We start from the raw sequence: 23,440 nt of genomic DNA, 5'->3' as shown, positions 1-23,440 counted from the left end.
TTTTTTGTAGAGTACATATGATTATGGTCGACAATTTCTCCAGGCCTCATTAGTTCTCCGTCGCACGTGTCGCTATGAACTGACCCCAAACTATCAAATGGAGGAAAAGTTAAACAGCGCTTGGAGTGAATTTTCATCGGCTATGGCTGAACGAGGAGCGAGACTCTCTGTGGCGCTCATGTTTCGTCGGAGCGCGGAGAAGGTAAAATAGCAGAAACTACCAAAGTCATTTAAGGAAGTAGCGTAAGTGTAATGGTTTAATAACTGAATAGCAAATGCATTCGACTTCCGTTGGAGCTTTAAGGGTTCATGCCCAGACCAGCACAGCCGTTGTAATGTGTCTCTCGACATGAGGTACTGGCTGACAGGAATTCTAAGGAATCTTTACACGTCTCGTTAGTCAACTTTACAATTAGAGGCAAAAGTCATACCTACAGTTCAAATTGTTTTAAATAATCATACACAGAATACCCTTTAGCCGCTACTTTGACAAACTCTAAGAACTATTCTTATATTATATAGCTTGTCCAAGATATTGAGGTGCACAGAGGAAGATACATGAGAGAGGACCTCCTGGAAGACCTCACAGCTGAGTTCATCGAGGAAGAAATTCGCCGACACTCTGAAACAAGACACTCTATCGACAAAGAATACGCTGAGACGGTTGCCATGGGGAAAACCTTGATTGACAGAATGCAATTACCTCCACTGTATGGAGAGAACGGGACACCAAATCGGCCTCCTCATCTCTTAGAGGAATCTCTGGCCGACTTGGAGGAGAGAAAAATGGCCTGGGAAAGAGTGTGGCAAGACAGGGACGAGCGACTCCGCCATTGGTTGAAACTCGGAGACTATGAACAACAGATGCGAGAGGTGAACCATATGTTAAAAAAAATAACCTCATACAGTAGATTTGATCGACAGGTCTAATTACTTTACCCTTTAAAATCTTGGTAATGCAGTTTTAACAACTTTGTTACGACTGTGAGGTTAGTCGTTTGCGATCTAAATAGAGCCTAAGGGCTTAAACTAGACGCCTATCCTTTATCAGTTTTGGAGATGATTAAGTCTCTCTTCGTTGTTACTTTAAAGCTTCTTCAGTGGGTTAAAGACAGAACCAGCGAAACAGAAGAGAACAAACACATGATTGGTGAAAACCTGACCGAAGCTGAAGCGCTTAGTGCTGACCTACAGGGACTGGAAGAAAGACTCAAGGTTTGTATCACGTGATGCGTTCGTGTGTTGCGGATTGGTCGAAAGAATGTACTCATGCTGTTTAAAAAGTTTTAAGGGGAAGCAGCTTTTTTACTAAGGGAGAACAATTGATTGAAAGATGTAATTTAGACTGTAACTGCTTTTGAACTGTCTGTTAGCTCGAAGCGTCTCAAGACATGCGAGATTTCGAACAAATTTAAGGTTAACTTTCACCTTAAGTTGGCCCCGGGTAGTTTTCTTGTTCGTCTAACGCCTTCCCCACGTTTGAAGAATGTTTTTCAACTTATCTAAGGAGCCATATTTGCATCAATCAATATTAGTTTTCAGCACCTGTGTAAAATGAGGACATGATCGCTCAGGGCATTTCTTCCGACAAAGGTGACATTTCAACAGAGGCTTTAAAAATATGACGATTATCGATAAGATTTTTCGGAGCATTGAACTTCTTCTTAGAGAGCAATGGCTTTACTCCCGGCAGCTGTACTTCTCGTTTTCTCGGGTTCGTCACTGTAATCTTCCTTGAGAGTCTCAAAACTCCGGGCAGTTTCCTCTCTTTTAAAACCGGCATACGAAGGGATTTGTGCCTCGAGGTTTTTTACTAAGTTACGTTCGAAGTTACAAGGAAATGAGAACAATGAACATGATATTAATCAGTTTAAAATGGTGACGATTCTTAGCGGACAGTGAGAGCAAAAAAGGTCATCCAAATTTCCGAGAAATTTAACCTGTTTTTCCAAGAAAAACCCTTATCCCGGCATGATAAGTTGTCAGAATTCGTAAGTTACTTTTTATAAAATTAGTACAAACTAGAACCGTTTCCGTTGCAATAAAAATTATCTTTAATAACACAGGTTTGAAGTAAAGACTAAAAAAAAAGATGTTCTTAATGCGATAGATTGTCTCTCTGTCACGCCAAGTTATCAAAGTGCGCCAACTGTTTTGTCGTCCCATGAGTGTAAATCGAAAAGTATATTAATCGACCTTTGTAAACACGCAGTTTACATTCAGTTACCTATAGATACGGCAACTCGACGAGGTGACATGGCTTGGATTGTAAATCGTCTTTGCTGGCAGCTCGTTTAATAAGTGATGTTTTTATTTAACAGACATGTAATGTGACACCTTTCGTTGTGTCTGCGGCCGAGCGAGTTCTGGTCGAATGAGCGTACACATTTGCCTCAAGCATGAAAAGTATTTGTTCACTGGGGCGTGGAGAGCGCATTGGAATGTGGTTGAACTTAAGTGGGTTGGCATGTTTCGGCATTTTAAGTTTGCATAAGTTATCAGCCTTGACTGGCGACCTGAGCTTTTGGCTGAATATTGCTGCATCAATTTAATTCGCTATTGTTGGATTTTGAGTTTATAAATCCTGAGAGGAGGTAAGATAATGAAAGCACTCACGATGTTTATTTTCGTAGAAGCCATATTCTCATCCCGGACGATGCAAAGGAAGAACTGAGCCATTTTATTGTCACAATTGCTCGTCAAGACTCGCCTAAAGTGAATAGTAACACATCCTTGTAGTTTCTGTTCATTCGATCAGGTGTTCTATCGCACTCAGTTTGGCGTTCGATTATAATATAATTTCCTTTCCGAGTTTTAAACAGCTCAGAGCCTTTACAACTATCATGCGTTTTGAAAGATAGTGCGAATCCATGCTGGCAAAAGAGCAGTGAATCATTGTTATTGTATACAAATACTAATTGCCAATTTGTATACAACCACTGAAACATTCGAGTCGAATACAATATCACAGGGACCTGATTTGATATACTTCCTTGGCTAGGAAGATTCTTAATAATCATGAACATTACTTAGATATTTGGCTTCGTCATTGCTATTTCTGTGCGGGAATTACGGGTCAGTGTTTACAAAATACATGGATTCTTAAGAAGAGAAAGTATTTAAGGACTTTAGTCACAAACGTTAAACACGAAAGGCAGATTTCATTTTAAACCCAGTGAATTATATGTCTGGCTGTAGATCGACATATTGATAGTCGATGAAATGGACATTTCGAGTTAATTATAACGCCAGAGGCAATGGCGATAATGTAATTTCCTATGAACATGGTTGCGGGATGTAAAACCTCTCTAATTAACTCTTGAGATTGATCGAGCAAAACGAAAGAATTCTTTGTTATATGTTAATGTACTCAAGGAGATGGGATTTAAGAGTCGATTTCTTGTTAACAAATCGCAATTTAGCATCGAAGACGAGCCTTTCTACGCGATAAGAGATCAGCCACGGAGAGCATTCCTGAGCAATTCAATTTCTTCAAAATACCGAAGGTGACCGTCTGTTTAGTTCTTCTAAATTGTTTTGACGAGATTAATCAAAACTTCTTATGTCTTTACGTCGGTATCCATTTATAGCTGCATGTACTAAAGAGACTTTGTTTTTTGCTTGGCCCACAATCCATGTGTATATTTTGTTTCGCATATTTTTTTGTCCTTTGAAGTGGCATACTGGTTATGAACAAAACATTCTCGCCTTATTCCTGAAATCTCTTCAAGACGACTTTAGGAACAACTCTGTTGCGGTAAACAAGGTCAAAAGGTCAAATAAAATATCACTGATTGTCTACAATATGCAATAAGCTTAAATTTATGAGTTATTTGTAGTTGAAGAGGCCTTGAAAAGATTACGTGAAGGACTTTTACAGTAATAAGGTACTTTACAGGTTCAATATACTGCCCGAAATACACAGATTATTTGCTACTCAGATAAAGGGCTCTGTATCTATTTATTGGGAATTTTTAGAAGCAAAAACAATTATAAAAAAGCATGTGCAGTCAGGTCATATCACTGTCTAAGTAACACTTGAAATGATTATCTTTTTATAACCTTCAGATGTTTTTTGTTGGCCACAATCATTTCATTGGATACTTATTTTATCATTAGTTGTTATTTGTACAGTTTGTTCTTACTCTTACTTATCATGATTTGTTTATGACATTTTCCTTAAATGTTCATTTCCAGGAAAAAGAAAGAGAAGTTGCTGAGCTCATTCAGATTATCAAGTCAATACATGTAGCTTCAGCAGAAGATCAAAGTAACAGACCCTATGGAAGGATGGCAGATTCTCTAGAAGAGGCCTGGAATGACCTTAATGTTCAATTAGAGGGAAGGAGGATACTTCTTGACACCTCAGTTGCTTTTCATCACAGTGTAGAGAAGGTACAGTGTATGATGGAATTAGATGTGGATGACCTCCAACACAGTTGTATTGAGTTTGGTTCATGGATTAAGTATTTGTTATACTGAAACCTTCATTGATATTAGTCATGCCTGACTCTTGGTGTGTTGATAATTATTTTCCATAATAATTATAATTTTTATGTTTCTTTTAGAAATATTTACTCTACAACCTTATTATGATCTTAAAACACTTCACCCCATGCTATCACCATTTACTAATACTATACTCTACAAAGAAATACACAACTCACAATGGATCCTAAACTGAAAATACCCATACTTCATATCACATTTTATTTTTCTATTAAGAAAGCAATGAGAAAAACCTTAATGTCATTAGGTGAAAACCCAGATAATGAGGAGGCCCATCATTACAGTTTCGCCCCTGACTTGTATTCTGTTTTTTTGAGTGACATGCTGGCTACCCCTGATATGCAGTTCTAAATTGTATGTAACTCTTATTAAAGTGAGGTGTAATGCTCTGAAAGAGGGTTTACAACTGTCAAGGTTTTTGATTAGTTAAACTTTGCTGTTGCTTTTAGAATAACATGTGGTTGATTAAGATATCAGTTATTTCACTGAGAAGACCATAATTATTACTTGTTTTAATTTTTAATGAAATTATGGTTGGTTTTGTGCAAAATACATTGTGGTGATTACAAGTAGTTACTTGCAATTACTAGTATTATAATTTTTTTTTTTAGAAAAAAGCTGTTTATTTTTCTATTTTTTATTATTATTTACAATTTGTCACAATTTACAATCCTATTCTTTTTCAAATTATTTTTAATGAAATGTAATGATTTGAGTTTCTTAATTATTACCAGAATTTTGATTGCTTGAGAGAATTACTAATTTCTATAGGCTGTTGTAGCTTTCAGTACCAGTATACATGTATATTATGGTTCATTTTGTAGTTTTTGAATAAAATGAATGTCTACTTGTTAAAAAAATTTAAAAGTGTGGCCCTGTATGTAAGAAAAAATCTTGCCCTAAAAAATCTGTAGAATGCATGGTAACTGGTATTTAATGTTAAGATTTATGAAAATGATACCTTTTATGGGATAATGATTTTTATTGGCTTCTCTACACTTGCATGGCCAAGCTTTTGATCTAGTTGTTCCATCTGTCCATTTTACCGTAAAATTCTTGTCGCTTTTCTTGTGACCCCGCTACAGACTGTGAGTATATGATCTGTTGAATGCTAAATATACCTTTCTTTGTGCAGTCTGTTTTGTAGATCTTAAAAGTTGATCCTTTAAAGCCTTCATATCTGTAGCTAAGGTATAATCCATGGAATTTATCCAAGGATTTATGATGTCTGATTTGTGAAGTTGTTAATTTAGGAATTTTTATTTTGGGTTTTGAGAATTTAATTGGTAAATTGTTGATTGGAATTTTAATCACAACAGATAGATACACCAAACAATCTGTGTGGACATCTTTTATCTCAGATAGTAATTTGGATGCTTTGTTAATGAAAAAATGTTATCCATATTTCATTAGTGATAGCCATAGGTCGATATTCTTGGTTTTACATGATCTCCTGTAATTTCACTCTTAAAGGTTTTGTTGATCGTGGTCAGTCAAGCATGATGTCAACTTGCCTTTTATGTTTTTAAAGATGTAATGTAACCAAAGCTCACTTTTATGGAGTTAAGAGTTGCTAATAGTTATGATTTAAGTGGTATATATAACCAGTCAACATTTTGATGGATTGCTTTAATCACTTTTCTTCATTGACAATGTTCAAAATTGAGGAATGCTAATTTTTTCATGCTTGGCTAAAAATATCCTTAGGTCATGTTGATTGAGATATAAATGATTCTAATTAAAACAATTCTTTAAGAAAGAAATTAATGAACAGAAGATCCCCTTTTTTATTGTAAGATGAATGGTTTTATCCTGTTTGGAAAATATTGCTGGTCACTATCTACACTAACAGTTTCTTACTTTTTAGTTATAACTTAATATTTGGCAGGTTCTTTCCTGCAGTTACAGTTTGATTTTTGGCAGTGCTTTTCATGTCTTCTTTTTCATAATGACAGATCTCCTAAGTATAAAAGCGTAAGGTAGCATCATGGATTTTTCATTTAATGCTTATACTTAGGGTGGGATGTCTTCCTTAACAACAGGCCACAAAGCACTGCTCGGCTTAAATAAAGGCAAACCCTGACATAATCTTGAGAATTTTCCAAAACTGTCAATGAAACTACAAATTTATTAATTAACAATAAAACTCCTAATCTTCAATTTGATGGATTAATTTTGTTTCCTTATAATTTGTTCAAATCAGGTAGAATCAATTTAAGTAATGACCTAAATTTTGTATTCCTTAAGTATACCAGAATGTGAAAGTTTTTTACAGCTTAGCTTTTTAGATAATAATTATTTTACCATGACCTGAGTAGTGAATTTGCAATTAATAATGTATATTTTGTTTTGAATTGACTTTGTACAGTTTTCTGATAAAATCAATACCTCAGAAGATGAAATCAGCCGAACTCTTTTAGTGGAAGATGTGACATCATCATCATCATTGCTTCATCAACATCAGGAACTAAGAAAAAGTGTATTGGAATTATCCATGCAGACTTTATCTAAAGGACAAGCTCTCTTGGACAAATTACGAGAGGCTAGTTCACATGCTGACATAAACAACCATCATGCCACAAAAGCAGCATGTTACAGTGTGGAACGTATTCTGGAAGCCCTGCAACACAGGCGAAAGCAACTTGATGAACAGTGGAAAGAGCGAAAAAAAGTTTTGGAGCAGTGTATGAAAAGATGCAAGATTGATGAAGAAATAAGACAGGTATCAGGAGGCTTTGGACCATTAAAAGTTACTTATCTAAAAAATTTCTAGGATATTGAATTGTTCCTAATCTTTGTTTAGCAATAGATGTTGAAGCTAAATGATATGTGAACTGGATTCTTGATCTTGAGTTTCTGGATCATTCTCTGGCTGAGTCATTTGTGTTATGTTTTTGGGTATTATATCCTCTTATAATGGTGTACTCATATTTTTTAAGATAACATAATTATATTATGGCTGTGGTGTAAGGAAAATTCTAGGGTGCCCTTTGGACCCTCAGCCATGCCAGCTAAACAAGGTGCCCAGCCCTTGAAGTTAGTGTCCTCCCCCAAAATTAAATTGATTAATCAATTAATTATTTGATAATTAATTAATTATTTAATTAATTCCACAAATGTTTTGATTAATCAATAATTAACCCTGTTATTTTATTCTCGATGAATGTCTGCACTTTTTGTTGTTGCCATCAACTACAAATACAAATGCTTTGCAATCGTTTGTTTACAGAATATACCTGTCCCATGTTTGGATCCATGTTGTTCCTTTATTTGTAAATCTGGTTTCTTTTCAATTATTTTGGAGGGAATCATGTTTGTGAAACCTTGCTTTTTATTAATTTTTTTTGCATTTACGTGGATACAGTTACTGTAAACACATCCCCATTTAAAAATGTACTTCACCATTTTAAAATGTACTTGACATTTCAGGTATCTTAGTTCCTGAATGAGCCAATCAGATCTCAAATGCATTTTTAATGAGTTCTCTGAGAACTAAGTTCCTGTGTCAACCAATCAGATTTGGTTTGTAATATGGACTTTGCCCTTTAGGAACTAAGTTCCTCACTAAACCAATGACATGGAAGAATACATGACGTGACATTTCTAAATTAAGGTTCGCCTGTTTTATTTAGGTCAACACTAAATAGAGCAGACAACAATGTTACACTTTGGAAATGAGTCAAATACACGATGGTCTACACGGCAACGAAAAGGCATCTGATACTACACAATTCTGTAAAAAATGCCACAACGGTTTTGCCGCGCTTTTTACCAGCGCAGATACATATACCTTATTAGTAGTTTTGTTGTGTAGTATCGCTGATTATTATTACAAGTTGTGCCGTAGTTTGATGAGCCCGTAGGGCGTGTGAAAATACAAATAACGAGTAAAATTTTTACTCAGCGATACTATACAACAAAACGTCTAATAAGTTATTTATTATCCAACACGCCAAACTGTTATATATATGTTGTTCAGTGCGGGTGAATTTCGCGGATATTTATTTACGGGGAGTGCGTGACAGAAGTATGCGAAGCAGTACCAAACTGGCGCGTTGTTTTGTTGCTGTTTCTATTTTCTTCGATGAATTAAAGGAAGAAATTTCCTGGACGTCGAGCTGTTCTTCTTCATTTGATTCATCTAGTAAACTTAGATCTATATTTGCCAGCCATTCTGACTCTTCGTCGTCGGATGTATGATTCAAACTGGTTGCCGTTTTGTTTTCGTCATTTAACTACAAATCCACCGTCATTTAACTACAAATTCTCCGCTTGCACGATGCGAGAAAATCTGTTTAACCGATACTCTAGAGTACAAATACCGCGTGACATTTGTACTCAACCAATCGTTTCGTAACATTTTCAACGCTGTAGTGTATGTATAAAGGGCAGAAATTTCCTCTCCTACGCTTCAAATGCGTTGTTTATTTTGTTTTGGAAAAGTATTTCGCTACGCTTCAATGATCTCGTCTCGGATTGGTGAAAAAATGACAGGTGTATTCATGCGTGGAAATGAACTTACAGTTGCGAACCGAGATGTAATCGGCGTTGAGTTTCTTGTTTTCCTCTTCTCTCTCGTGAGTTAAAAAAATCCATTCCCAAAGAGAAATTAGGCAGATCTTCATCGGCTTATTCGCTTGTTGCCATGTCTAGTTTAACTTTTTTACGGAAGTTTTTCCCGGTTTTTAATGAAAAATGCTGAAGTCACTCGTGCGAAAAAAAATTGTCCCGAGGCATTTGACGTCACCAGCGTGAATCAGTGGGAAGCACGCTCGCGCAATTGAGTTTGATTGCACGACCCTTAGAAGCTATGTTGTAATAAGCAACATAAACCGGTCTAAAAACTTATCGCAAGAGCAACATTGCCGGGGGAGACTGTTTTGACTTGTGTACATCGCCATTTCAAAACGTACTTGACATTAAAGGTATCTTAGTTTCAGAATGAGCCATTCAGATCTCAAATACAGTTTTCATGAGGTCTTTGGGAACTAAGTTCCTGTGTCAACCAATCATATTTGGTTTGTAATATCAACTTTGTTCTTTAGGAACTAAGTTCCTCAACAAACCAATGACATGGAAGAACATATGACATGTCATTTCTAAACTAAGGTTTGCCTGTTTTATTCATGTCAACACTAAATAACACAGACAACAAATTGAATTGATAACATGGCAGAGCCGCGCAATCAAACTCAGTATCTGTAAGCTCTCTCCAGATCTCGATAGCACACGCTGTTGGCGCCTGCAAATGGCTTCGCCAGAATTGTTTTTTTTTTTTCGCGCGAGCGGCAAATTTGTGAACACGGTGAAAAATATTATACTTCGCGACAATAATGGATAAAAATAGAGACTCGGCCTACCAATCCCAAAACGAAGACAATTTTGCGACCTTTTCTCTTTGGCTAGAATTCTTAACCGAGGCAGAAAAAGAGAAAAACAACGGGAAACGAGACTCGGCATCAGCGCTGTCACGATTCGCTTCACTGAACAAACACTTCTAAGATAGTGTTGTCCGTTATTCGTGTCAGATTTTGGATGCAAAATTTCACCGGCTACGTTATAAAACAATTGGTTCATGTTTTTAGCTGTGCACTATCGACTTATGGAGCACTTGGGTTTTTCTTCCCAAGGAATTCAGTCCTCAGAAAAATAGTTATCTCCACCCATCTTCGCTTCGCTTCATCTCAGGTAAGATGTCTAAAAGAGATGTTGCCTCATTTCGCGCCATGAAGTAAATTTTGGCGGGCAATAAACCGTGACCGCTGTTCTTTTTCGTGTTTCCCAAAACACTTTCCCAACGGATTCAGCCGTGTCTTGCGACATGCAAAACGCATTTATCACTCCACCGAGCCACCAAATGACATTGGTTGGACAAGATTGAATGTGGTTCGCGAAAAGGATACCTGCGCAACTATCTTGCGAAATATATCGATCGTACGCGATCATTTCGCAGGAACACCTCTCCTGACCTCACCTGGATCTTTTTCCAATCTCAAGTCAGGTAACCGCTAGCTGATTGGCCAAACTGGTAACTAATTTCTACCAATTCTATTCGTGTTCCCACGGAGACTGTTCGTCGCTACACTGCTGCAGCAGTAGAATTTTTTTTCGGTACGTTTGCACGAAGCATTTGCAGCTTCCTCAGAGTACATTCTCCTTCAAGCTGCAAATGCTTCGTGCAAACGTACCGAAAAAAAATTCTACTGCTGCAGCAGTGTAGCGACGAACAGTCTCCGTGGGAACACGAATAGAATTGGTAGAAATTAGTTACCAGTTTGGCCAATCAGCTAGCGGTTACCTGACTTGAGACCGGAAAAAGATCCAGGTGAGGTCAGGAGAGGTGTTCCTGCGAAATTGATCGCGTACGATCGATATATTTCGTAAGATAGTTGCGCAGGTATCCTTTTCGCGAACCACATTCAATCTTGTCCAACCAATGTCATTTGGTGGCTCGGTGGAGTGATAAATGCGTTTTGGATGTCGCAAGACACGGCTGAATCCGTTGGGAATGTGTTTTGGGAAACACGAAAAAGAACAGCGGTCACGGTCTATTGCCCGCCAAAATTTACTTCATGGCGCGAAATGAGGCAACATCTCTTTTAGACATCTTACCCGAGATGAAGCGAAGCGAAGATGGGTGGAGATAACTATTTTTCTGAGGACTGAATTCCTTGGGAAGAAAAACCCAAGTGCTCCATAAGTCGATAGTGCACAGCTAAAAACATGAACCAATTGTTTTATAACGTAGCCGGTGAAATTTTGCATCCGAAATCTGACACGAATAACGGACAACACTATCAACAACAAACATATGAAACATGTGTGAACTGCGGTTATGAGACGTATATGAGAACGATCCTTCGCAGTAAAGCACTATTTGAGCAATAGTGAAAATCAGACCTGAAAAAAATTTCAGGCCTGTACGGGATTCGAACCACTGACCTCTGCGATACTAGTGCAGCGCTCTACCAATTGAGCTAACAAGCCAACTGGGAGCAGGCCATCAAATTAATTCGATATAAACCCGTAGATGATAAATCAAACAACAACAAACATATGAAACATATGTGTGAACTGCGGTTATGAGACGTATATGAGAACGATCCTTCGCAGTAAAGCACTATTTGAGCAATAGTGAAAATCAGACCTGAAAAAAATTAATTTGATGGCCTGCTCCCAGTTGGCTTGTTAGCTCAATTGGTAGAGCGCTGCACTAGTATCGCAGAGGTCAGTGGTTCGAATCCCGTACAGGCCTGAAATTTTTTTCAGGTCTGATTTTCACTATTGCTCAAATAGTGCTCTACTGCGAAGGATCGTTCTCATATATGGACAACACTATCTTAGAAGTGTTTGTTCAGTGAAGTGAATCGTGACAGCGCTGATGCCGAGTCTCGTTTCCCGTTGTTTTTCTCTTTTTCTGCCTCGGTTAAGAATTCTAGCCAAAGAGAAAAGGTCACAAAATTGTCTTCGTTTTGGGATTGGTAGGCCGAGTCTCTATTTTTATCCATTATTGTCGCGAAGTATAATATTTTTCACCGTGTTCACAAATTTGCCGCTCGCGCGAAAAAAAAAAACAATTCTGGCGAAGCCATTTGCAGGCGCCAACAGCGTGTGCTATCGAGATCTGGAGAGAGCTTACAGATACTGAGTTTGATTGCGCGGCTCTGCCATGTTATCAATTCAATTTGTTGTCTGTGTTATTTAGTGTTGACATGAATAAAACAGGCAAACCTTAGTTTAGAAATGACATGTCATATGTTCTTCCATGTCATTGGTTTGTTGAGGAACTTAGTTCCTAAAGAACAAAGTTGATATTACAAACCAAATATGATTGGTTGACACAGGAACTTAGTTCCCAAAGACCTCATGAAAACTGTATTTGAGATCTGAATGGCTCATTCTGAAACTAAGATACCTTTAATGTCAAGTACGTTTTGAAATGGCGATGTACACAAGTCAAAACAGTCTCCCCCGGCAATGTTGCTCTTGCGATAAGTTTTTAGACCGGTTTATGTTGCTTATTACAACATAGCTTCTAAGGGTCGTGCAATCAAACTCAATTGCGCGAGCGTGCTTCCCACTGATTCACGCTGGTGACGTCAAATGCCTCGGGACAATTTTTTTTCGCACGAGTGACTTCAGCATTTTTCATTAAAAACCGGGAAAAACTTCCGTAAAAAAGTTAAACTAGACATGGCAACAAGCGAATAAGCCGATGAAGATCTGCCTAATTTTTCTTTGGGAATGGATTTTTTTAACTCACGAGAGAGAAGAGGAAAACAAGAAACTCAACGCCGATTACATCTCGGTTCGCAACTGTAAGTTCATTTCCACGCATGAATACACCTGTCATTTTTTCACCAATCCGAGACGAGATCATTGAAGCGTAGCGAAATACTTTTCCGAAACAAAATAAACAACGCATTTGAAGCGTAGGAGAGGAAATTTCTGCCCTTTATACATACACCACAGCTTTGAAAATGTTACGAAACGATTGGTTGAGTACAAATGTCACGCGGTATTTGTACTCTAGAGTATCGGTTAAACAGATTTTCTCGCATCGTGCAAGCGGAGAATTTGTAGTTAAATGACGGTGGATTTGTAGTTAAATGACGAAAACAAAACGGCAGCCAGTTTGAATCATACATCCGACGACGAAGAGTCAGAATGGCTGGCAAATATAGATCTAAGTTTACTAGATGAATCAAATGAAGAAGAACAGCTCGACGTCCAGGAAATTTCTTCCTTTAATTCATCGAAGAAAATAGAAACAGCAACAAAACAACGCGCCAGTTTGGTACTGCTTCGCATACTTCTGTCACGCACTCCCCGTAAATAAATATCCGCGAAATTCACCCGCACTGAACAACATATATATAACAGCTTGGCGTGTTGGATAATAAATAACTTATTAGACGTTTTGTTGTATAGTATCGCTGAGTAAAAATTTTACTCGTTATTTGTATTTTCACACGCCCTACGGGCTCATCAAACTACGGCACAACTTGTAATAATAATCAGTGATACTACACAACAAAACTACTAATAAGGTATATGTATCTGCGCTGGTAAAAAGCGCGGCAAAACCGTTGTGGCATTTTTTACAGAATTGTGTAGTATCAGATGCCTTTTCGTTGCCGTGTAGACCATCGTGTATTCGACTCATTTCCAAAGTGTAACATTGTTGTCTGCTCTATTTAGTGTTGACCTAAATAAAACAGGCGAACCTTAATTTAGAAATGTCACGTCATGTATTCTTCCATGTCATTGGTTTAGTGAGGAACTTAGTTCCTAAAGGGCAAAGTCCATATTACAAACCAAATCTGATTGGTTGACACAGGAACTTAGTTCCCAGAGAACTCATTAAAAATGCATTTGAGATCTGATTGGCTCATTCAGGAACTAAGATACCTGAAATGTCAAGTACATTTTAAAATGGTGAAGTACATTTTTAAATGGGGATGTGTTTGTAATACATGTATTTGCTGCAAAAGCTAAAATTAGCTATTACAGTAGCAAATGGATGGAAAGTGTCAAGAAGTAATAGAGAAATTTATACTAGATCAATACAACTGTGCTACTGTATTCCTACCAATTAAGTGAATTCATTCTTGCAGCTATCTAGCATTGATCATTTCATCGTCAAGATATGTATTCCAAAGAAATAAAACTAACCTTCAAAAGCTAGGTAACCCTGTGCAAACAAGTTATCAAATTATGCTGACCAGAAAACGTATACATTTGCATAAACAAAGACTTTTAACATGGCAATTCACACTTTGCGGTTTGGAAAGTATTTGTAACAATAAAGTAAACAATGATAAAACAGCCTAAGGGAAAATTGAGATAATATTTTGAGAAATGGTACTAATATTCAGAAGGTTCATGTCTTCTGTCTGAGATCGTAGTGTTAGATATTTGTCAAATCATGTGGAACAAAACTTAAGATCTGAACGTATGAGAGTAAACAGGTGAGCTTATCTGGCATCAAAGGAAATTTCCACGAGGCATTATTTACACAATAAATGGAAAACAGCATGTCACATATTTTTGCATTCTTGTATACTATGGAACTGAACGGAGGGACAAGAATGACCGGCTGGGCGACTGGCATTTTTTTTATCAGTTGTCTTGGAAGCCAAAAGTTAGTGGTCTCTGGCAACCGGGTGCCATTAGACCACAGGCTTGTATAACTACAACACAGTATTCTTAGGGTTAGCCAAAGAAGGTGATATTTGTGATCCTTAAGAGTAACTTTTGTAACAACAATCCAACAGATCACAAAATGGCTAAATGAGGAAGGAGAGGATTATCTTAGCTATCAAGACTATGGAGACTCGGCACCCTCAACTCAAGTTCTCCTCGATGAACACTTCAAATTTGAGGAAGTGGCAAAGGTATGTTTATGAATTGTTGTTGATTCACTGGCCAACATATCCTTGGCTTTTCATAACTCGTGGGTGCAAGAATTGAGTGCCAGTTGCTAGCCTCTCTATGTATATGATTCTTATTTATACTGTGTAATCAGTTCTCAGAGTTATTGCTTGTTTAAGTGAAAGGTTAGTGAATAATAATTTTAAAGAAGTGACTATTGGAGAGTGTCATTGCATTTACAAGATGAGCTGTTGAGCGTCTGATAAGAAATTTATAGGATTTGATAAATAATAAAATTTGGTTAAAAATTGTAAGCAATAGTTCCTTTTTACTATCAGGAAAAGGAAGAGGCTGGCCAGAGGCTTGCACGAGAAACAGAAAAGCTTATGCATGGAAACTTCAGTGACATACAGGAAACACAGCAAAAAATTACCCTGCTACTAACAAACCTGCAGTTATTCAAAGAACGTTTGGAAGATAGAAGGAAACTACTGACAGATACACTAACCTTTTACAAGAAAAACAGCAGAGTAAGTGACAGTATTAGTGATGTTTGATTTGTCTGAAGTTGTTGGCATTTCCTAACCATTAGTTTCATACTGAAATTTCCAAACTTTCCTGGTTATTTTATTTTATTTTTTTTCTTTTAAGGCACATGATAAGCTTGATGAAATAAGAGACAAAATTACAGAAGAAAAGCTGACCATTGAAGATCAAAAGGAGCTGTATGGAGCAATCAATGCAGCATCTGCAGCTCAACTGCGAGACGGAAAGATATTGCAAGAGAAAATGGCAGATGGGAAACACCAACCTGTGATTGTGAGAATGTATGAAGAATTGCAGGAGAGAAGTACAGCTATGCTTGTTAATGTTGAACCTGATCTTGCTGACAAGGAATTTGAAGATGTAAGATTCTCATCTTTATCCTGAGTTTTGTGAAACCAGCATTAAGCAGACGGTCAGGTAGTCTTTTGTATCAGAAAAAGGTAATTCTGCAAGGAACCAAGGAGGGGACTGGCTATTAACACATTAATGAGCACAAGTGAAGGGAAATGCAAGTGATTAAGTAGTGACTGATTATTAGTTTTGTATTTGGTTGGTTGAGATGGTCATCTTATTTTTCTTAAACTATCTTCTAAGTGTCACTGATTAGTATACCAGTACTTGCTGTTTAAGTTTTTTTTTTTTCTACTTAGCTCTGTGGTTGGATTAGGAATGTTGGTGAAGACTTTCTTGATAGCAACACAGTAATGGGTGATTCTGTCAAAACATCACAGGAATTTCTGTATTCACATCAAGAACTGGATTCTGAGAGACAGGTTAGAAACTGTAGCTGGCAAATTACCTGCTTATTAATTCTACTTGTATCAATATTTGGTAATTGCACATCTGTGTTAGGCAAAGTTATGCACCAGATTTTGATCAGGCCCTTGTTTGGAGTTGCATGTACAGCTGTTAACACATTCATTCCAGCCAGTAAATGCACTAAGTGTAATTTAGCAACCATTTACTGATTCTTTAGACAGTCAGCATCTTTAGAACTGCTTCATAAAAGAGTATTTTTAGTCTAGTTTTATTGTTTTACCTGTAACTTGACCAAATATTCATGAATGCCTTTTCTAGTGTGATAATATTACCAATAGGGGTTGCACCAAACAGTGCTTTCAGAAGAATGAGTAAAAAAAAAATAATAGAAAAAGATGGTGTTTGTTTTTCCATAAAAGTGGGTCAAGAAAGACACAAATTTGTTACAACAATTAAGAACGCAATTAGTACAGGACTAAACTTTTACAGTATTCACCAAATTTTTGTTTGTTTGCAGGCTTTTGCAGATCAAATGGCCAAAGCGATTGATGTGTCGAATGTGCAATCAAAAAAAGATATTGTAAAAGTGAAAGATATACAAGATTTGTGGATGAGGTTTTCTTCTCGACTTGAATACAGGCTTAAGCTGGGGAAAATGTACTTTGATTTCCATCGCCATAGACAACTGGTAGGTGCCAAATGCTTTTAGTGCAGATAATAAGGTTCAATGCAAGTTTTAGTTGCCTGATCAATGATTTGCTTTCTTGATAGCTGTTTGGGAAATTGGATGAGCTCTTCAATCAGCTGACAAGTGATGAGCCTAAAGAGAATGTTGATGCATCACCTGCATTACTTGTACAGCAAGAACAACTGCAGGATGCCATTCTTTCAGCCTCTGGACAAATGCAGAGAGAGTCACAAGCACTTCTTGATGAGTTGCAAAAAGTAAGTAGCCCCCAACAAGTGAGTGTTATAAACGTGCGAGCCAGCGAGCCATGCGAGCCAAGGATGAGCCATGTGAACCATGCAAGCCACAATCAAAATGTTAAGAATTTTATTTGTTACATTTACATTTATTTGTTACATTTATTCTTCAAAGAACAAATTCATAGAAAAACATGGCAACAAGGCAATTGTTTCAAACTGATGAAATCCTAAGCAATCTTTTTGCATCTCTGCGCGTATCCTGAATGAAATCAACCAAAAATGTCCATAAAAAATCAATTACTTACATCGAAGTGATGATTTTTCAAGTAGTGAAAGATGACAGCATTCAATGTTGACGGACTAAATCTGATTTGAGAAGAAGCATTGTAGTAGAAGCATTTGCCATCAGCTGGTGGGTCGAACGCTATCTTAAAACCAGCTTCTGCTATTCTGGTGGTGAGTTTTGGAGAAAGACTTGTCTGAGGGAAGAGACAACCACCTGGAGCAGTCAGTCAACCGACAGAGTTTTGATAACTCTGATTCACTTAAGAGCGAAGCTGTTAAAATTATGTGATTTCCTCACCATTCTTGATGCCAATACACAGAGTTGCCCCGGAAGTACTGTTCTCTTTTCTCCTGAATGATTTTCCACATGGATATAAATGAATGACAAGAGTCAATGAATACCATTCAACTACCCATTCAAGTAGTGGTAGGGCAGTGGAGCCATGCATTTTTCTCAGAAAATTTTTTTACTTAAGTTGAACCTTAATTAATTTTTGTCGCATTGTTTTTATTTTTTGCAGATCATGAGCAATTTGAATTGATAAAATTTTCTCTAAATGACAAAATATGAAACAAAGAAAAAAATTCGTCCAACTCAGGACAACCATTACTATGAGCAAGACTTGGCATGATGTACAGATGTTTAGAGCATTTTTCATATTTGATGCACCAGCGATAGTTCTAGCAACTGAAGCAAGATTAGGATTTTTTTCTGGGAATATTTCAATTTTAAGCACTTTTGTAGCTAAATTTAAAATTAATTTCCCAGGGAAAGAGAGAGTACCCTGGCAGCGAGGTTGTACTGTTTGTACTCGCCCCCAGGATCATCTCCGCTTTCAAGATGGCGGGCGGGTGGGCGGTTTACAGTGATAGTTTAGTGATAGTCGGGAGTGAAATGATCAACGATCTCCCAGACCCTGGACTAATCGAAGAAAAAGAAATACTCGCAAAAATGGCTCGTATGACTCACATGGCTCACATGACTTGCATTGCTCACAGATTTTGCAGACCCCCAACAAGTTCTTGTAGTTTAAAGAGGAAAGCATCCATTATTTTATTTTTCTGTAGGAACCCAGAGAGGAGTGTTTGGACAGAGGGGCAGCTGCTGATTGCATACAGAAGTTCCTGGCAACTCTAGAGGCAAGGGTTCACAAGCTTGGCCAGCTTTGGAACCTAAGAGAAGAACAACAAAACAAGAACAGACAGCTGAGTGCTGAGTTTGTGCAGTTTGAAAAAGACACCAGGGAGGCAAGTAGTCTTTTGTTTTAATACTTTATTTGAACACACTGTACCTGCCAAGGGAGGCTCTCTATAACCTCACAATGATCTAGGTGTAAACTGCAAATGTAGTAGTTATTAAGTAGTAACATGGACTGTTCCAAAAGTTATCACCTTCAAATCAAGTGAAACTGAGCTTATTTGATTTGCTCTCAGTAGGGCCAAACTGATTTTCCAGAGGACTAAAGTGAGCCTTCAAGTTTCTTAACTCAGCAGTATCTCCAGATTTGGAAAGACAGTTAAATTGACTTGAAGTTGTAATCCAACAAATCTACATTTTTCTATGTGGAATATTGACTGTTGTAACAGTCTAAGCAGTAGGGGCATTGGAATTAATTAACCATGTAAGCTATCATTTTCTAATTCCTTTTTTTCCTAACCGGGGTTCTGTTCTCATCGTTTTAGGTCATACTATGGATTAAAGAACAGAGTGATACATTTTTCCCTGTCAAAGTAGACTACAGTTCCCTTCCCATTGACCCAAGAGAGTTAGAAGACAAGTTGCAAAAGTTCAAAGATGCTGCAAGGGTAAGAAAGAGAGGACAAGAAAAACAAGTAAAATGCAGGTTCTACATAAGATTGAAATGGTAGTGTAAGAAGATGGGAGGCTTTGCTCAATGAGCAACTGGAAAGAAATACTATTCTGCCCAGTAGTAAAAACTGCCTTTTTATGACTACTGCCTCTATGGAGGCAAAGCCATAATGTCATCAAATGGAATTGCTATAAAATAAAAAAATAATTTAAAATTAACAGGCAAAACTAAAATTAGTATTGATTAATCATTATTGGAGCCTAGAGCGTAGACCAATAGAGGAATAGTGAGGTTCCTAAGCTAGCCCCTTCAAATTATTATTATAAATTATTACTATTGTTGTCATTTACAATGAATATATGAAGTTCATATATTTTGAACTGCGGTTATAGATACGTATGATGCATGATCCTTGCAGTAGAGAGCGCTATTTATGCAATAGCAAAAATCAGACCTGAAAAAAATCAGGCCTGTATGAGATTCGAACCACTGACCTCTGCGATACTAGTGCAGCGCTCTAAAAAAAATCAGGCCTGTATCATACGTATCTGTAACTGCAGTTCAAAATATACGAACTTCATATATTCATCATATCTGATTTATCATCACGGGTTTATTACGAATCAACTTAATGGCCTGCTCCCAGTTGGCTTGTTAGCTCAATTGGTAGAGCGTTGCACTAGTATCGCAGAGGTCAGTAGTTCGAATCCCGTACAGGCCTGATTTTTTTCAGGTTTGATTTCGCTATTGCATAAATAGGGCTCTCTACTGCGAAGATCGTGCATCATACGTATTGGTGTCATTATTGTTATTGTTAATATGATTATTTGTTACCATTTAATTATTGGTTGAATGTCAAATGGTCACTACATTAATTTATATTCTTGAATCATCCTTTGCTTGTGGAACAGGGTACTTCTAAATATGTGGAACGTGGCAGGTTTTCTGTTTTTGATGTGAGACAAATATTCTGCAATACTACCTTCTATCATCATTATAGAGCCTCTAGTTCTTTCCAATGTGGACACCAGTTTTTTCCAAAACTCACAGTTCACCTTTCCTCATTATGTAGCCTCGGTGGTAAAACTGGTTAGAGAAATGCAGTGTAAGTTGGTGTGTCAATGTCCATGTAAAATATACATAGTACAAAGTAAAGACTTCTGGTGTAAGTTGTTTTTCTTACACATGTAGTTCTAAGTTTTTCTTGGTCTCTTCCTCAGCGCACTGATGAAGATGTTCAAGCACATCTACGTGCAGCAGAGGAGCTGTCAGAGGCAGAGGGTAGCTACAAAGCAGCCATCAGAGTCATTACAGATGAACTTCAGATTGCTTATCAAAGGTTTAAGACACTGCTAGCAGATTATGAGGTTTTGCTGTCAATGTCAGCAACATTTTACTCAAGCGTTGAAAAAGTAAGTTGTGCAATCAGCCCCTTTCATCTTGCCATAGTTATTCTTTTTAATTCTTTTATACATTGTTGTTCAATTTTTTTCTGAGAATTTCCATTGAATCATATGACATCCTCTAAGTTGTCTTTTCTTTATTCTCAGCATGTTTGGTTGATATATAATCATGATAATGTTAGGAGAAAATAATTACTTCATAGTTACTCACGGAAAAAAGATTTTCAAATAAAACTCAGAGTAGTATGAAAATGTAACCATTAATTTTTACCTACAGCTTTTGTTGAGGCATTGTTTCTTTTCTATGCTTTAAAGTAAAAATATTTTTACTTTTACTAAGATACTGCCTTTCTTCTGTTTCTTAATGCAGTCATTGAAAACAGACTGGAACATGTCATGGTTATGCATCGATCAGTTGATAGCTAAAATGATCCCCCTCTCTGGCAAACTCCTTGGCATTTGAAAATTATTTTGTTCAAATTTCCACCTTCTTCCTCACCCTTAGGCCAAAATTGTATGCCCTCCATCCCAAGTGCCAGATTAGAACATCTGTGTCTTTCTTTTAGACCTTTTCTTCTAGGCCATCTGTTCACAAAAGTGAACTAGGTGTAGTTACCTTTTAACACCTCTACAATGTATTCTACTGGGAAGAAATGACAGTTCTAGTTCCAACTCCCTGCGCACCCAGGCAAAGTTCAAATTGCCACATTAATTGTTTTGGTGAAACTTATTGTGTGGCATCCCGGTTAGCTCAATGGATAGAGCGCTGGACTGTAGTGCGGGAGGTTGAGGGTTCGAGCCCCGGCCGGACCAACACTCAAGGTCTTAAAATAATTGAGAAGAATTTGCTACCTTTCTATAACATCAAGAAATGGTTAGGTATTCTAGTCTTCTCAGATAGGGACGAATAAATGGAGGTCCTGTTTCCTGCAGGGTTGGGGCAGGAGATGTTAATTTCCCACACACGAGATTACTGGGTGATGGATGTCCTCCCCTGGGGTGGGATGGGTGGGTTAGGACAGCAGGTCCACATCAGCTATTACAGCTGCCAAATTAATCAACCTGCTTAAACAAATAAATTAACTTCAACTTCATCTTGGGGATGGTTTGTACACTATGATTCCCAGAGAATTGCAATATCAGAAAATTAACTTTTTTCTTGACTGAATTTCATTTCAGCTTCTCCAAATGATGGATGATATGACATATGGCCTTCAAAGCCAACCCCTCCCCAGAGACATCAACAACTCCCAGCTCCTTCTACAGGACCATCTCGCCAACTACCAGACAGTTCAAGACCTGTACAGCTTCACCACTGTTAGTGCACAGGATGTCTTAAGCCGTGCTTCCACTTCAGCAGCTGTCTCTGTATCTCGTGATGAAATCAAGGGCTTCCTTGAGAGATCAGAAGGAAGACATGAGGAGTGGAGGTCTCTTTGGGAACACCATAGGGACAAATTGTTAGAAAGTGTGCGATTGTGTGAATTTGAGCAGGCTATCAGTGCAGTAAGTTTGTAAACACTGCTAGAAGGATGTATAGGCTGAAATGTCTTAATCACCTTTGGAAATAATTTCAATTTTTTCAAAGTAAAGGAGACAACAGAATTAGTTTGTTTTTTTTTGGGGGGGGGGAGATATTTCCATCATTCCATTTTTTTCTGTCAAATTCCTTTGTGTATAGGGCTTAAATGTTTTGAAATGTTTTGGTTTTGATTCCATGGGACTTATTATAGAGCCTTTTATCTGTACTGTAGTGTAATAATCGTATCGTATATTTTAAAATAAATATTCAGTGTAAAACATGAGGCTTAAAAAGGTTTGGTGTACAATTTTTGGACTGGTTTCAGTCATCGTGATTCTGTTGAAAGAAAGTTTTTACACAGGTTTCCATTAATAATTATTTTTATTAGGTCAACTTGACCATAGAGGAGCACACCAGAGAACTCCTTGCTCTAAACAGAAAGTTTGGAGTCACTCTACTTGATGCTGTTACTTTGCTTCAAGAGTCAGATTCATTTCTGGAGTCTGTTAAGGTAACTGTAATTTTAATGATAATGATGAGAATGAGAATGATAATAACTTGCTTGTCTCCCAAGTTGCTATTTATAGGAGATTAAGATTAATTTCAAGAGGGTTTCTCAATATCCTGGTTTTAAAACTGTTTGAGAGCTGATTGATCATCTTCCCCATCTTGTCTGACGTTTTTATTGAATGCGTTGTTTGGTTGACTCTATTTGTGGTACATAAGGGCGATTAAAATATTTTGACAGCCAGCTGATGTGGAAGTAGTAAGACTGGTTGAAGAAGCAGGGAAGTTGAAGCAATTAAATCATCACGATGCACCTGCCATTATGCGACAAGTTTCTGCAATGGAAGCCCGCTGGCAGAGATTTTTGTCCAGGATGGAAGACCACAGGGCCATGCTTGAAGCATCAATAGAGTTCCATCAGATTTATGAACAGGTTTGTTAGTAGTAAGATTTATTACACGACTCGGGAAGTCAGAGGGCCAATAACTAAAATCAACCAATCAAAATGCTCTATTGCCGGTCAATATTCTCTCAGTATTGGACCGGGCACTGTCCCGAATGGTCCCGAATGATACCGCACTTGTGTCCCTTTGAACTTCAGTCGTATAATAAATCTCTTATTAACCAAGCTTGCTCGGGACCGTACTGGAAGAATATCGACCCTCGGTCTTTTTTGTACAGACCTCGCTGTGCTCGGTCCGTACTGTCAAGATCTCGGGCCGATATTCTCCCAGCACGGCCCTCGCTTTTGGTTAATAAGATAATTATATATATTAAGGTGTTTATTCGTAATAGGA

General features: G+C 37.6%; 1 protein-coding gene across 5 annotated transcripts in view; it reads left to right on the top strand.

Annotated features, from left to right (window-relative positions):
* The window catches only part of LOC111338391 (obscurin-like), a 115,173-nt gene that overhangs the window by 14,980 nt on the left and 76,753 nt on the right, over positions 1–23,440 (top strand). For 4 of the 5 annotated variants that reach the window (XM_088745740.1, XM_088745738.1, XM_088745739.1 and 1 more), the window contains exons 13-29: positions 11–202; positions 523–873; positions 1,093–1,215; positions 4,198–4,395; positions 6,878–7,231; positions 14,787–14,906; positions 15,222–15,413; positions 15,535–15,789; positions 16,080–16,202; positions 16,706–16,876; positions 16,960–17,133; positions 18,469–18,648; positions 19,084–19,206; positions 20,432–20,623; positions 21,794–22,120; positions 22,525–22,647; positions 22,885–23,076. In XM_088745740.1, coding sequence (XP_088601866.1) covers positions 11–202; positions 523–873; positions 1,093–1,215; positions 4,198–4,395; positions 6,878–7,231; positions 14,787–14,906; positions 15,222–15,413; positions 15,535–15,789; positions 16,080–16,202; positions 16,706–16,876; positions 16,960–17,133; positions 18,469–18,648; positions 19,084–19,206; positions 20,432–20,623; positions 21,794–22,120; positions 22,525–22,647; positions 22,885–23,076 — 3,390 coding nt within the window. Of the gene's footprint in view, positions 1–10; positions 203–522; positions 874–1,092; positions 1,216–2,461; positions 2,595–4,197; positions 4,396–6,877; positions 7,232–14,786; positions 14,907–15,221; positions 15,414–15,534; positions 15,790–16,079; positions 16,203–16,705; positions 16,877–16,959; positions 17,134–18,468; positions 18,649–19,083; positions 19,207–20,431; positions 20,624–21,793; positions 22,121–22,524; positions 22,648–22,884; positions 23,077–23,440 lie in introns of those variants that run through there. The other variant, XM_088745741.1, reaches the window with a different exon arrangement.

The sequence above is a fragment of the Stylophora pistillata genome, chromosome 14 (assembly GCF_964205215.1).
Source record: "Stylophora pistillata chromosome 14, jaStyPist1.2, whole genome shotgun sequence".
Taxonomy (NCBI): Eukaryota; Metazoa; Cnidaria; class Anthozoa; order Scleractinia; family Pocilloporidae; genus Stylophora; species Stylophora pistillata.
Note: the sequence above shows the minus strand (reverse complement) of the source record. Positions and strands in the feature narration are given on the sequence as shown.